The 14,117-nt window shown below is 42.4% G+C and overlaps 1 protein-coding gene across 1 annotated transcript; it reads right to left on the bottom strand.

Annotated features, from left to right (window-relative positions):
- Positions 1 to 374: 374 nt before the first annotated feature.
- sall1a (spalt-like transcription factor 1a) lies at positions 375 to 12,884 on the bottom strand. Its single transcript, XM_010729196.3, has 3 exons — positions 12,014 to 12,884; positions 3,178 to 6,587; positions 375 to 2,066 (listed from the first exon to the last, which is right to left on the bottom strand). The coding sequence occupies exons 1-3, from the start codon at positions 12,084 to 12,086 to the stop codon at positions 1,626 to 1,628; spliced, it is 3,924 nt and encodes a 1,307-aa protein (XP_010727498.1). The 5' UTR covers positions 12,087 to 12,884; the 3' UTR covers positions 375 to 1,625.
- Between the last annotated feature and the right edge of the window lie 1,233 nt (positions 12,885 to 14,117).

Below are 14,117 nucleotides of genomic sequence, written 5' to 3'. Positions count from 1 at the left end.
TTTCCCTACCGTGTAAAAAGCCTTGAATCTACCTGATTCCGAGGATTAAGCGATTCATTTGGTGATTTCAAAGACTGGCAACGGGAATTATGAGGTTAAAAACTGTGATTTAAATTAAAGAGCAGGGAAGCTCATATCATCAATGACTGCACCCGAGCCCCCGTTTGTGCTTCTGCTGCTCGACAGTGCCCAGAAACTGAAAAGAGTTTCACAGGCTGCACAACGGCCCTGACCACAAATTAATCAAAGTTATAATAAGTTTTAAGTCTTTTTTTTAAATGATTGTCAATGCTTGATGTATGAAAAATAATCGTGAGTATGTTCAATTATATGATAAATAAAAGAGGGAATAAAAGCACACAAACACACAATGGTTCTTTTGGAAAACTGATGTATTTGATTATTAGAGTAAAGAATTACAGTATCTTAGTTGTTAGTAGGTATTAAAGTGTAGAGAAACTGGACCCATAAAGATCTTCCAACTTTCCAAGAAAGTGCATGTAACAGTCCGAAGGTTGTCAAACCCAATATATATTTATATTTATAAAAACACTATCATTTTGTCCCCTGGCCATGATGGACTTCTCTTGTGTGAGCTATATGTACATTTTCTTACGAGGGAGTTTGTATTTCCACATCTGAACGTATTTACAGAAGCTTCAACACATAACTTTGCACTTGATGTCAGTGAGGATGCTGGGACATAGCAGCAACGTGGAAATCCAGCGGAGAAACTAAAGGAGGATCCTGCTCATTTGATTGGCTGTCTCAGTTCCAAAAACCAGGAAATAGGCCAGACCGAATGTTCCCTTCTGTCTTTCTTTCAACAACACCACGAGCAACAACAAAAAAAAAAAAAAAAAAAAAAAAAAAAGAGAGAGAGAGAGAGAGAGAGATTGAGGGAAAAAATGGAAGTAAACAAAAAGTACAAAGTACAATACACAGAAACAGTAACAACAAAACGAGTTAACACTAAAGAAACCCTTGAAGCAAACTTCAATGTTTTATCTTCCTTAAATAAAATAAAGGTAAATAGCAATTGGAAAGAAAGGACTACCACATCATCTAGTCCCTTGCCTGAATTTCATTGTTTTGTTTTGATGGGGGGGAGGGGGGCATGAACACACAGATGTTAGACCATCTACAGAAGATCAGTGTACATTATTTACAGCAAGTCTGTTTGCTTATTACAGGGCTAATGCATCACATGAACATCAACAGTTCGGTTATAGCTACTACAGACAGAAAATAACTTAATGCCAAGGTCAGGTTATCTAGCCAGATATTCTAAGTTTCAAAAGCACATTTTTTAAAGCACCCATACATACCCATTCTGGCTTTAAAACAAACAAAAACCTAACTGTTAATGCTTCCACTTGGTTTCAAGCAAGGTTATAATCACTAATAAATAAGCTCCTTAAAACTATAACATGTACATTGTACAAAAAAAGCAACTTGTCTTCACACTCATGTTCGTAAAGATTCGATGGCGAGCAAAGCAGTTCAGTTGATTTTGTCCCTGTCTTGTTCTCTTTCTTTCTTTCTCTTCTTCTGTGTGTGTCTACATGTGTACAATATGCCTTTAGGCATCTTCATTTGTCTGTGCGCAACTGAGGACATACACTCTAACTGGTGACAATTTCTTTATTGTCCTCCATGAAGCGTGTGAACCGGAAGTGGGCCCCGTTCTCTGTGTTGGCCATTTTCTCCAAACCAGCAAGTGCAGCGTTTGGCTCCATGCTGTGTAGCTTGTCTAGGCTGCCGGTCAGGCCACCAATGGGAGAGCTACCCCCATTTCCAACACCACCTGACATGGGTGGGATACCTCCATTCTGGATAACAGAGATTTCATTTGTCTTCATTGCCAGGCCGTTGGAGAAGGCTGCAGCATACTGGTTCCAGAAACTGGCCGGGTCCCCGTTGCTTGCTCTTGACGCCATGTCTTTCTGGAAGATCTCGGGAAACTTGACTGGGTTGGTACCCAGGAAGGCCATTGGCCCATCCACAGAGAGCCTGCGGCCACGTCTGGCAGGAGCGCTGTTCCACATGTGCGTGCCCATGTGTACCTACACAGAGAGAAAGGGGGAGCGGAGAAAGGGAATAAAAGGGGGGGAGGAGAGAGACAGAGCAATGAGAGGGATGAAAATTAGTGATGTTTACAAACTTGGCCACAAGAGCTGCACATGAGATGATGCAATGGAAAAAATAATAATAATGCTCGGCTCCAAATTAAAATAGCTTCACACCCTGGGTGCAGCAGACCAGTTAGCTGCCTATGCTGTGAGTGGTACCAGCATGGTGTAAACATCTTATTTTGGCAAGACTGATACATGCTGCTTAATCTAAACCTTAATTTGCTCATCTCACAAGGCGACCACAGGGCTTGGGGTAAAATTGCACTGTCCAGTTTCATTGCTCTGGCCAGTATTGCATCTGACATTTCACCTCTGCCAACACCTTTTTTCGTGTCAAAGACAACTTTTTATTTCGTATGTTTTTGGCTTTATAATCCCTGACAGACACGTTCAAATAATTATGTTAAATATTTTATGTAAAAGCTACTACAAAAAGTTACTTAGATACTTTTCTATGTTTACTACAGTAGAGAAACTTTAACTACAAATTCAGAGACCTCTGTATGAGACCAGTTTTAACCAAAAGCCACACTTTAATTTACTGCAATGTTTAAAAATTAAAGATTAACTAAATTAACTCAAATTCCTCTCTAAGATTAAGGATCGACACACTCAAAAATAACCAACATAACTTTATTGTACGATCACATAATTCTTCCAAGTGTCTGTAGATCATTTAGCATGGATGTTCATTCTTCATGACAACATCCATAACATCTGAGAATGTTATGGAAAACTACAGACCGACCTTACGCATAATAAATTCCCTCTGATAATTAATTCTGTGCACTGAATCATTCTTAGCTGATTACATTCTGGAATTTCTACCTTATAATCATATTAGTTGTGTGATTCAGCCTTTCCACTAAGGTAATTTATTCTCAGAGAGCCATGCCATTAATTAATTACATAACATTACCACCTCTTGATGCCTAGTGCACTGACATGCCGTATAAAACTAAATAGCAGCTCTGAGACTCATTTTTTACAAACATTCTCACGCACAAACTTTTAGGAGACCAACAGTTTTCTGGACATTTACCTTGAGGTTTCCTTTGGTGGTGAAAGCCCGACCACAGATACTGCAGGCAAACGGTTTTTCCCCTGTGTGGGTTCTCTCGTGGATCTGTAGAGCACTGGAGGAGGAGAAACACTTCCCACAGGTGTTGCAGAAGTGTTGCTTCGGTGTCCTGCGTGGCGGTGCAGCAGAAAGCACTGGGGATGTCGAGGCAGATGATGTGACCAAGCCAGGGGGCATGTCCTTGTTCTCTTGGTGGAGGCCATGGAGAAAGCCGTTGACCTCTGGTTTGTTAAGAGGGCCCACAGAGAGGAGGGAAGGAGTTGGGCTGGAGGACAGGCTGGTGTTTGAGGGCTCAAAGAGCTGTGAGGGCAGGTCTCTCATTTGATGGGTCAGCATGTGCTGCTTGAGGTTGCCCTTGGTGGAGAAACCCCTGTTACAGGCCGTGCAAATAAATGGTCGTTCTTTGGTATGGCTTCGATAGTGAATGTCCAAGGCACTCTGACAAGCAAAGGTCTTCCCACAGATGTCACAGGATGTGTTCTTGATGGTGCTACGCTCACGGAAGGCGAATATCATGCCCAGAGGGTCTTTTGAGGGATTGACAGATGTCAGGTCCAGGGCTCCAATGTTGGAGGGATGAGAGTGCAATAGGTTTGCACTAGTGTGCTCAAAGGAGAAGGCCTTCTGTTGCCTTTCTTCGAGGCTGGGGGATTTGCGTGGTTGTGGCTGCAAGCTAGTGGGGGATGGCGCCTGCATGGAGGAGGTAGATTCTGACACAGCTGGACTCCCGGCGCTTTGGCTTTCAATATCCCCTCCCAGAGATGAGGAGTCATTGGTGAGGCAATCCCCCTCAACTAAGCCATTTGCCATAGCCTTCATTTGGCTGACTTGCAGCTCCTGTGTTTCATTATTGTGGGTATTCTCTTGGCCATTTTTCTCTTGCCCCTCCTGGTAAGCCATTTCAATGGGAGATGGTGAGTTACATAGACTGTCATGGGAGGCATCAGCTGATCTGGGTGTGTCTGGCACACTGCTATCTGGGCCCTCCTCCATTCCTTCAATGTTGTCATCAGAGAAGTTGTCTAGATCATCAAAGTTTCTCTCTTCAAATGAGCCAGTGTCAGAGGCCATGGACTCTGGGTAACTCTCCGGCAGAGGGGTGTTGGGGATCTGCCCCCCCATGTGCATGCGAATATGTTGTTGTAGAACCACAGCGTTTGTGAACTTCTTCTGACAAATAGGGCAGGAGTGTTGGACTCTAAGAGGAGGCATGGCCCTATGGACACTGTAGTGGGTTTTAAGATTTCCCTTGGTGGTAAATGCCCTGCCACAGACTTTACACTTAAATGGCCTTTCCCCAGTGTGAGTGCGATAGTGCATTTTCAGAGCACTTTGGCAGCTCAGCACCCGGTGGCAGATGACACATTCATTTGGGTCTGTCACCTTCCTGTCAATATTCTCCACAAGCTGCTGTAGCTTAGAGGTTTCGGACCCCTGGAGAGGGTCCAGGATGCCTCCAAAGGGGAATTTAGCCTTGAACTGATCAGACATAAGAGGCATGAGCGGGTTGGTCATCATGGGCGGGCTGTTAGATGTTGTGTAGTCGGCAGTGCTCTCTGAAGCAGAGCTCACATTTGTCAAGAAGCCTGAGGAGTTGCTGCCTTCTTCAGTTTTCCCATTTGAGGTAGGCAGAGTTGCACCTTCACCCTCTTCAGACACGCCATCATTACTTTTAGCTGAAGGCTCAGCAGCACCTGAGTCACTCTTTGCAGTAACAGAAGGGCTAGTTATGGCTATTGAATGATCTTCCTTTTTAATGAAATGTGGCAGATTCGGCATGGTAGGTGGCAACAGCATACCGACTGAAGAGGTCAGAGTGGGCAAAACTGGTTTACTGTCCAGCCAGCTGGTGACAGGTTTCTCAGGGGGCATAGACATGCCGTATGGAATGCCGGTGCTTGTTGGTATGTTGTCTAAATGCTCAGGAACAGGATAGGGGTTCATCTGGATGTGTGGATATTTTTCTTTATGACGCTGGAAATGCACCTTCAGGTTACCACGGGTGGAGAAGCGGTTGCCACAGATATTACACTTGTATGGTCTTTCGCCAGTGTGTGAGCGCAGGTGAATTTGCAAGGCACTGTCACTTCCAAACACCTTGCCACAAAACCTGCACTTATGCTTGAAAAAAGCCTCGTCAGAGCTGCTCTTGTGTTCAAATGAAGTGACATTTGGCGGCTTGCCTTTTGTCCGCTGGGCCAAAGCTGCTAAAGAGTTGAGGTCCTCTACGGTGGTGCCAACACTGGGCAGAGAGCTGGAGAACATGGGGTTTCCAGGTGGGGGCTGAGGTAGAAGGGGGTTCACTGCTGAGCTTAACAAGCTACGCATTCCAAATGCTGGCGTGGATGACTTAGCAAGTGAGGAGCTGCTGAGCTGAGAGTGGAGGGTACTCATATGATTCGGCCTCTTGTCAGAGGACTGGGCATTAACTGTTGATGGTCCCAGTGTGCTAATGCTCTGAGATGTCTCACTGCTACTTGGGTTGGATTGAGGTAGCTGTGCCGCTGCAGCCAGCTGCTTTAGGCTGCTAATACTGGCTGACTGACTAGCCAGGTTCTGTGCTAGGCCTGCGGCTGCAGCCAGCTGTTGGGAGAGATGTGAGCTGAGTGTGGTCAGTGGGCTGGCAGCAGGCCCCATTGTGCCTGGAGCAGAAGGTGGGGGCACCTGCATTTCTGGGGCCTGAGAGGCCAGTAGCAGTATCTGATGGCGAATCTGCTCGATAAGCTGCAGCTGGTGGATCTGTTGCTGTTGCAGGGCTAGGAGCTGCTCCATCAGGGCTGGCACTGCCACTCTAGGGCCCCCAGTTGAACGGGCCTCTTGGGAGAATTGAGCCACAGCCACTTTGGTGCTCTGCAGATTTTCAATTATGACATTGCTGTTGATCATAGAAAAGTTCCCCAGTTCAGTTAGGTTACTGAGCTGAGGTAGCGGAGCAGAGACAGCTGAAGTACCTACTGCAGGGCCAGAGGTGCCCCTGCCACCATGGCCGCTGACTGTGTTGATGGGGCTCCCGCTCTCTGTATGACTGCCTTCCTCTTCATGACCACTGCTCATTCCGGAAACATCCACTTCCATGGATTCGTCTTTTTCAAGAGTATTAGGCTCCAAAAGGTCACAGCACTCTGTTTGATCAGTGTTATTAGCTGTGTCATTCATCTGGTCATCAGGATTAATTGAAGGAGACCCAGGCGAGAAAGTTCCGGTGGGGGAAGCGGGATTTTCATTCACTATCAGTACTAACTGATTCTTAGTGCAATTCTTCTGGTGTTCTTCAAGATCTGATAGTTCAAAGAATTCAGCACAACATCTGCTACAGACATGGGCGTCTGACTCCTTGCAGGGGGGGTCCTCTGAGCAAAGTTCTGTGTCCCCTGAAAAAGAGGAAACAGAGGATTAGTGATTAGAAATGTTTTGCAGCTGAAGAAGCAGCTTTATCTCCTCAAATTCCATTGTTGCTAATCTTAAGTTAATCAGTTTTACACTTATCCCCTTGATGTGTTCACAAAAACAACGATCGAAAGGCAACAATAAGCCAACAAAAATGAGAAAAGGCCTTATTCTATGCAGTAGCCTCTGAAACACGATAAGAAGGGATACAAAATCAATGGGAACTACTCAAATATTGCTTAAAAGTGATCTTTGAAGATGTACATCTGGGTTTCATCAGCCCAACCAAAGGTAATCATTTTCTCCAGATAATCCATCAAAATATAAAATAGAGTGAAGTGTGGACATTGGGTCTTAATGAAATTTCATAGAAAGGCATTGATTTCCTATATTCCATGCCCTTCAAAGTCTACTTGTCCACTCGGCGCAAATCAAGCATTTGAAGGACTTATTAGACTTTCAATTTGCTGTCAACTTTGCTCATTTTCAGCCAAGTATAGGCATCTTGGACAGGTTATCTATGTCACTAAACTAATTTGTATCCACTCAGGCTGCAGTCACAGTGAGACATAAACAACAGAGCCTGTGGCATCTAAGCTGTTATGTGCACACACTAAAAACAACAAGCAAAACAAAAGATGGAAAAAATAGAGTTAGAAAAGTAAATACCGATTTAAACCATATGATATGATATTATTTGTTATGGATAAAATGTCTGCAATGTAAAGAAAAGAATGTAAAAAAAATCCTTTAAAATTTTAAAACTTTTGTCCATAATTGTGAATAAACTTTAGCCTAAAACATTACCAGCCATAGAAGGCACTCATCAGTAAATTCTCTGGGAAAAAAAACGTAATGGAAAAAAACTATTTGTTTGAATAAATGACTTGGTCAAAACTTAAGAGTAGGGCGGTACACCAGAATGCATGCATAACAAACTTGCCAAAACTGAGAAACTGGACACACCAGCTCACAGAACATGCAATACAAACAAAGCAACTTCTGTTGTCATTGACATAAAAATTCAAAAGTACTGACCGCATTTCAAAAGTGAAACAGGTTTTTTAATTTTCCATTTTGATAAACAGGACGAGTCAGAGAGTAAAAAGGAAAGACGACACACTATACCCCAGAGCCACTGCTGTGCTACAGACTTTCCTTATTCTTTCCCCTCTTTGTCACAGTAAAATCTCGCTGTTTAACATACAAGTTGATTTACAAATTGCATTTCTCTATGAATCCCTTTCATTGTGGCTCTGGCCCCTCAACACTTTCATCAGGGCCAAGAATTCATTTGCAAATGAAACCCAGAGAAGTGCAGCCCTGCCCCACAGAGAGACAGGATGCCTTCCCATTGTTCGCGCAGCATGGGAGCGGCGGGGATCGTCGGCACAGCCTGGCCCTGCTCATCTCAGTCGACTCAAAGCAGATCCTGTTTAATTCAGGGATTATCTCCCTCAATGTTTCTCTGCTCAGAGACATCAGATAACGCAAAGTTGCCATGACAGTAAACCCTGGCCCTCACACTACCAAACCATGCAAACATGGAAGACTCAACTTTAATGACAACTTTTCATGTTAAATCCCCCCTTCCACCCACCCGTCTACCTACACCCCAAGTGCTAATTTTGAAAAAATGTGTTTGATTTATAGTGTGAGAAATATGTGGATTAAATAAACACCTTTTCTCTCTTCTCCAAACCGACTGTACACAATTTAGCGTGAAGAAATCCCAATCATATGACACTGAATGGGATGAAAGAGGAGCTACATAAAAAAGAAATAAAACTTTTGTCAAACAAACTTCTGGAAGATACAGAATTAATAAATACATAAAATACGTGTGTGTACGAGTGTGTGTATGCTCAAGTATATGCAGAGCATATTAAAAAAAATATGCTACACACAATGCATATATTATGTTAATAATAATAGTGTACACTGAAATGAAATTAATTAACCTTTTCACTCGTACATATACTTTAGAACGGGACCTAAGTGTGTTTCTTTAATTAAGAATATTTTCAAACAAAGACGACAAACTTCTATGCAGTGCGCATTTTCAAAAATCCTACAAATCACAAGATTCTCAATCCTATTTTTAGCATGAAAATGCAAAAAATACAATGATATTCTATAACTAAAATATATAATTACAGAAAAAGAAAAAGGGGCGATATTCACAAAATTGTTTGTGCATTTACTAATTAAGGAACTGGAGAAAAATATTTTCATCAAAGTTGTGCAATGCAGCAGTGGACAGTCTCCTCTTTACCATCTCCATCTTAAGTTTGGAATGTGAGAGAAGAAAATAATAATAATCCCTTTAACAGCTGCAAAACATAAGAATCAGATTTCTGCAATCATTTAAAAGCTTACACTGCCACAGATTTTCTCTTTAAACTGCAATACTATGTTTAACTCTACATGACGACAAAAACAGGATCAAAACTAAATCAATGCATGACTATAAATCCACTGTCCACATAAGACCAGTATAGCAAACGGCGCAGATGCTAGCATTAGGCTTATTTCCCAAAATAGCAAGGATTAACTTCGAATTAAAATTAAGATAAAGTCAAGCTGGTATAAAGATGGAGTCTGTAAAACTTCCATACAATCTCAATCAAAAGCACAATGCAAGCAGTGCGCAGGGCTAAAGGGCGTCAGGAGAGACAAAGAGCAGAGGACAGAGTCTCAAAGAGATTGACCAAAGTCTGAATATGAGAGACAAGAAAGCAAGGATTAGTCGAAAAAGTTGACGGAGAGCTTTGAGAGATCCTACATTATTTTTTCGCAGGGGGCCTCTGTGAGCCTCTTGACACTTGTAACTTCAGGAGGGTTTCTGCTCTCATCGTCTCCAGCCCTCAGGACTCATCCCACTGAACACTAGATGGGGTTCCACTAAAGCTGCCGTGGTCCAGGACAAGATTCAAATCTAAGAAGCTCTGCCCCGGTGACATGCTTAAAGCTTAAGGGGAGGGAAAAAAAGGCAAAGCAAGTCCTTCAGGCTACACCTAGACTAACACCACATAAACACTGGCAAAATGACAAGCAACTGCACTCTGTGTTTGCAGGGGAACAACAGTGCAAAGGGGGCTGCCAATCTGCCCTCTAGGGGGGCCACTCTGATAGGGCAAAAGGGGATGGTCACAACATTGATAAGGCCTCACACACACACACACACGCACACACACGCTTAAATAAAAAGCCGAGGCCTTGCTGGGCTGCCTGCAGCTCTGATCAGCAGGGTCAATGGCGAGGTAGAGAGGAACACACTGGGTCCTGAACTCTCATCACCTCCACACAGAAGGACACTGGCAAAGGTTAAAACAGCTCAACATCCCACCCTCTGTGGCTCTCACTCCGATCTCCCACTAACTACAGCCCCTCAGCATCACTGATATTCAGCTACAAATACAATGACTTTCTGTTTTCACTTCCGGCTACCACAACTCTCTCCACACAGCACATATTCGATTCAGCTAAATACACCCCAAAACCTAAAGACAACATGGCCATAACCTTTATGATTACACACACAAGACACTTGCAACAAATTGAACATAATTGAGAAATTTTGTTTTCTGCAGTCTGCCAGGGTTGGTGACAAAAGTAACTCTTCGTTAAGATTATTAGATTTAAAGGAATATGCAGTCAGGAATTAACTAGGTTTTGCATTAATCATCAAGTTCCTAAAAATCACGTGAAATGGGCTGTACATACCGTTTCTATGCATGACTTTCTCCTGAAAGAAGCAAGTGTTTCTTTAAAATTACCTGCACATGCTTTTCAGCCTGTACTAAACACAATGTGGCTTTGAGAATATTTACATTGCATATATTAAATTTATAGGCCTTGTGCAACAGGTCTAACCAAAGCCAAAAATCACGTGTCATTTTATTTGTACGTTTGATTAATTTCTTTCAAATTAAAATAATGAAAAATATAAATGCTGTGCAGCAAAATTCGATCGCACTGCACGACAGACCAAACACACGCCTCCATTTCAATTTATGAAATGTATTTTATTTTAGAGAAAATCAAACGACTATTTTTTTTTTTTTTTTTTAGGATGAATCCTGTAATAGAAACGTCAAAAAGTCGGTCATCAAAAAATAAACGTTACAACGCAACGTCCTGTGACGAAATTCAACTGTTATTAACCTTCTCCTGCAGGCTTATCACGGCGTAGTCCTGCTGAAGTTTAATTTTTAGTTTTGGATTTTCTTTGCAACAAAATAGAAACTATTTACAATCAACAGCAGCGTTACTGGCTGCTGCTGGCCTCTGAAACTCTTGAGCTCCAGTACATACAGTCCTGGATTTCCAGTTCTGAATGATTTCACATGTAAGAGAGGATTTTACTTTGAGAATTAACAGATATATTTTTAACAACTGCCCAACGATCATCTTTAGGCGTGGGCTTCTCTAAATGTGTTTAAACACAAATTAACAAGCTTATCTATCGAGGTGATTTTGTTTGAGAAGTATAAATAATTTTGTAATCACACATAAATCGTGTGTGTGTGTGTGTGTGTGTGTATGTGTGTGTGTGTTTGTCTGTGTGTGTTTCATAGTGAGTAAGACTTCACTTCTCTATGCTGATATTTGAACAAAACGATGAGTAAACCGAGGGGATATTTACAGGATACGAGAAGGATGTGTGTTCATCAGCGCTCTTTAAAAGAGTTTGTCCTCCTTTCTTCCAACTTTTTTTTTTTTTTTTTTTTTTTTTTGTAAGGCATAAGCTTGTTATTGTATAAAACTGGCACCGCTTGATAGAGAGTGATTTTCATAAAAGAGGGTGAACATTGTACGACTTTACAGCGTTAGACTGAAACACACGGATGAGGGGGATTTTTCTGTGTCCGGGACTCAGGAAAAGTTGGAGTCCCGGCTGGAGAGACAGGGTGGTCCATCTCGGCGCACCGAGAGCGGCCGCTGATCGCAGGGAAGCCTCGGAGAGGAGCGAAAACTAAACCGGCTACTCATCACAGGAGAGTTTAAAGGTGGTTTAAAAAACAAAAAAAACACGACTCAAAGCTGAAGCGGAGAATAAAAAGTTTAGAAACTTTTAATCACACACACGCAGTAAACCTGAAGATAAATACGCTCTGGATTTAGGTTATTATCTTTAGGCGAACGTTTTTAATCTTTTATAGTTAAGTCGGAATAAAAATGAAACCTTCCGTGGGGGAAACATAAAAAAAAGTTTGAAATTCTTCTTTAAACTGGGATAAAGTGAATTAAAGCGTTAAGTTTTCTGAAAAGTGGCAATAGTACAAAGTCCAAATCAAAGTATTAAGTTTACCCGACAGATATGACCACTGACTCGATAAAACATCCCCAAAAGTGACATATTCGCGGTGATTGTATATAAAAGGAGCGAGAGGTTACTTGGACTCACCATTGTGCTCCGGTAAGGGCAGATGAGGGTCGGATTGGAAGTGTTGCGGCTTCGCTTGTTTCCTCCGCGACATGCTGGCTGGCACATCAGCAGGCAAAGAATAAAAAAATGACTACAAAACCTTCTCAAAAATTACGTAAATCGAGCCCATCCACCGCGCATGTGCCCCGTTATGATTATCAATAATGCTCTGCGATTAATCATACGGGGGGCTTCTTTGAAAGGCGATTGGCACCTCGCCAGCCCCCCTCCTATTCAAATGAAGTCTCTTTAATCAATTAGCTCCTGATTTGCTGGGGACTCTTGTCTCTCTCTCAGCTCCCACCCAATGAGTTGATCCGTATGGGGAAGAAAGGCTGGGTTTTCCAAACTCCCTTTAGATACGGTTTAACCCCTTCTGTTAGCCAAGTCAAAGCTTATCTTGACTACTACTGGGGAATGTCAGCGTCTCGAGTCAATGCCTGCGACAGTATCTTTCAATCTTTCACATTGATCAAGCAGCGACCACAGTTTTTCTTTGCTTTTCTCCCTCCTGTAGATGAGGACTGACTGAAACCTCCGCGATCTCCAACCAACTTTCTTCTCTCTGCAACTCGGTAGTCCGTCCTCCGCTCTCGCATTAAGATCGTTGTAATTCAGCTCTTGTTGTGTTGTACACCGACACCTACTCTCTGAAGAGTTTCATTCGTGGCTCCCGGTGCGCCAAAACGCAGTGTCGCGCGAGCATGTTCCGTGCGTAAATGGCACCGGTACGCGTTCCCAAAAGTCCAGAGAGTGTTCCGACGTCCCAATCAGTTTCATTTGATTATTATTAGTCGTAAGGGGGGTTACTTACTAACACGTTTTCATCACACACGGCATTCCGCGAATAAACAAACTTTGAGGGCCCGTGTAGCACTGGGACAAATGTGGAGCCCGGCCCATCGAGGATCTGATTGGTCACCGGGCTATTCAGTCATGCTGCCATTCACCTCCACCACCTCCTCCTCCCCCCAGCTCCCTCTCTGCCCCTCTCTCTCTCTCTTTCTCTCCCTCTCTCTCTCTCTCTGATTGCGCACAGCAGATCGAAACGTTTTGTGCGCACCGGGATGATCAGTGGTAAAGACAGCGGAGACAAGTCTGTTCATCTGAATAGGGATAAATAAAGCTTTTAATTTCTCCCCTAAACATTTTTTTTTAGCGAATGCCTGTTTCACACTCACGTCATGTGGACTCATCTACACTTCACACCATCCATTAACAACAAAAAACAACAACAAACTTTTATCATATCATCGCCATCCAGTGGGTTATTTGCATGCATGTATGAATGAATGACTTAATATCTGAATCAAAACTTGGATGTTTTGGAGGTCCTTTGTATGCCTTTTAATTTCTACAAATGTGTGTTTTTCTGTTTGTTTCTTTGTTTGTTTTTAAGACAATTACAAGTGAGCTGCCAGGTACTGTAAATCCAAGAAAGCAATGTTTTAATCAACCCTTTAAGTAAGGTATAGACACACACTACATATAATAATGATAATATCAAGAACAAAAACATTATTATTATTTATTATTTTTATTATTTTCTTAAATTATGCACAGGAGTGCGCCTTTAGTGAGGATGTTTTAAGAGGGCAAGAGGTCCCACGGGAGCTTCCTTTGAGCGCTGAGTCGAGTAGATTTATTACGTGAAAAAGATAAACGAAGCTTTCAGTGGAGCTGATTTTGAGAAATGAAGATAATAATGTTACTATAGGTGATGCCTCGGATGCCATTATTTTTCACTGAATATTTAAAGAGCGGCTGCAGGCTAGATGGATCTGGTCCTCTCTTGTGTCAGCTATCTTTTAGTTTCGACTTGCCTTACTATTTACTTATTCATGAAAAAAAGGAAAGAGCAGGGGGAAAATCAAATACTCTAGTGATCTGCTTTATCAGTGCGTTACGCCAAATATATACATTTTTGAATTTTATTATTTGATATTTTACACATGCTTTTGAGGTATCGGTGTCTGAAATGTCTTAAAATCCACATCGAAATGTAGATTGTGACTAACAAAATCAAACAGCAAATGATCATTAATAGGGGAAATGTGTCTGTGTGTGTCTGTGTGTGTGTGTG

Source organism: Larimichthys crocea, chromosome VIII (genome assembly GCF_000972845.2).
Source record: "Larimichthys crocea isolate SSNF chromosome VIII, L_crocea_2.0, whole genome shotgun sequence".
NCBI classification, from domain to species: Eukaryota; Metazoa; Chordata; class Actinopteri; family Sciaenidae; genus Larimichthys; species Larimichthys crocea.
The sequence above is the reverse complement of the archived record's forward strand: the minus strand, read 5'-3'. Positions and strand labels throughout refer to the sequence as shown.

Excerpts from the sequence above, each read along its gene's own strand:
- sall1a (XM_010729196.3), bottom strand. The coding sequence starts at position 12,086 with ATGTCGCGGAGGAAACAAGCGAAGCCGCAACACTTCCAATCCGACCCT. Across the intron at positions 6,588-12,013 it reads GCCCTTACCGGAGCACAATG|GGGACACAGAACTTTGCTCA; the intron begins GTGAGTCCAAGT and ends CCTCTTTTTCAG. Across the intron at positions 2,067-3,177 it reads CCACCAAAGGAAACCTCAAG|GTACACATGGGCACGCACAT; the intron begins GTAAATGTCCAG and ends CTCTCTGTGTAG.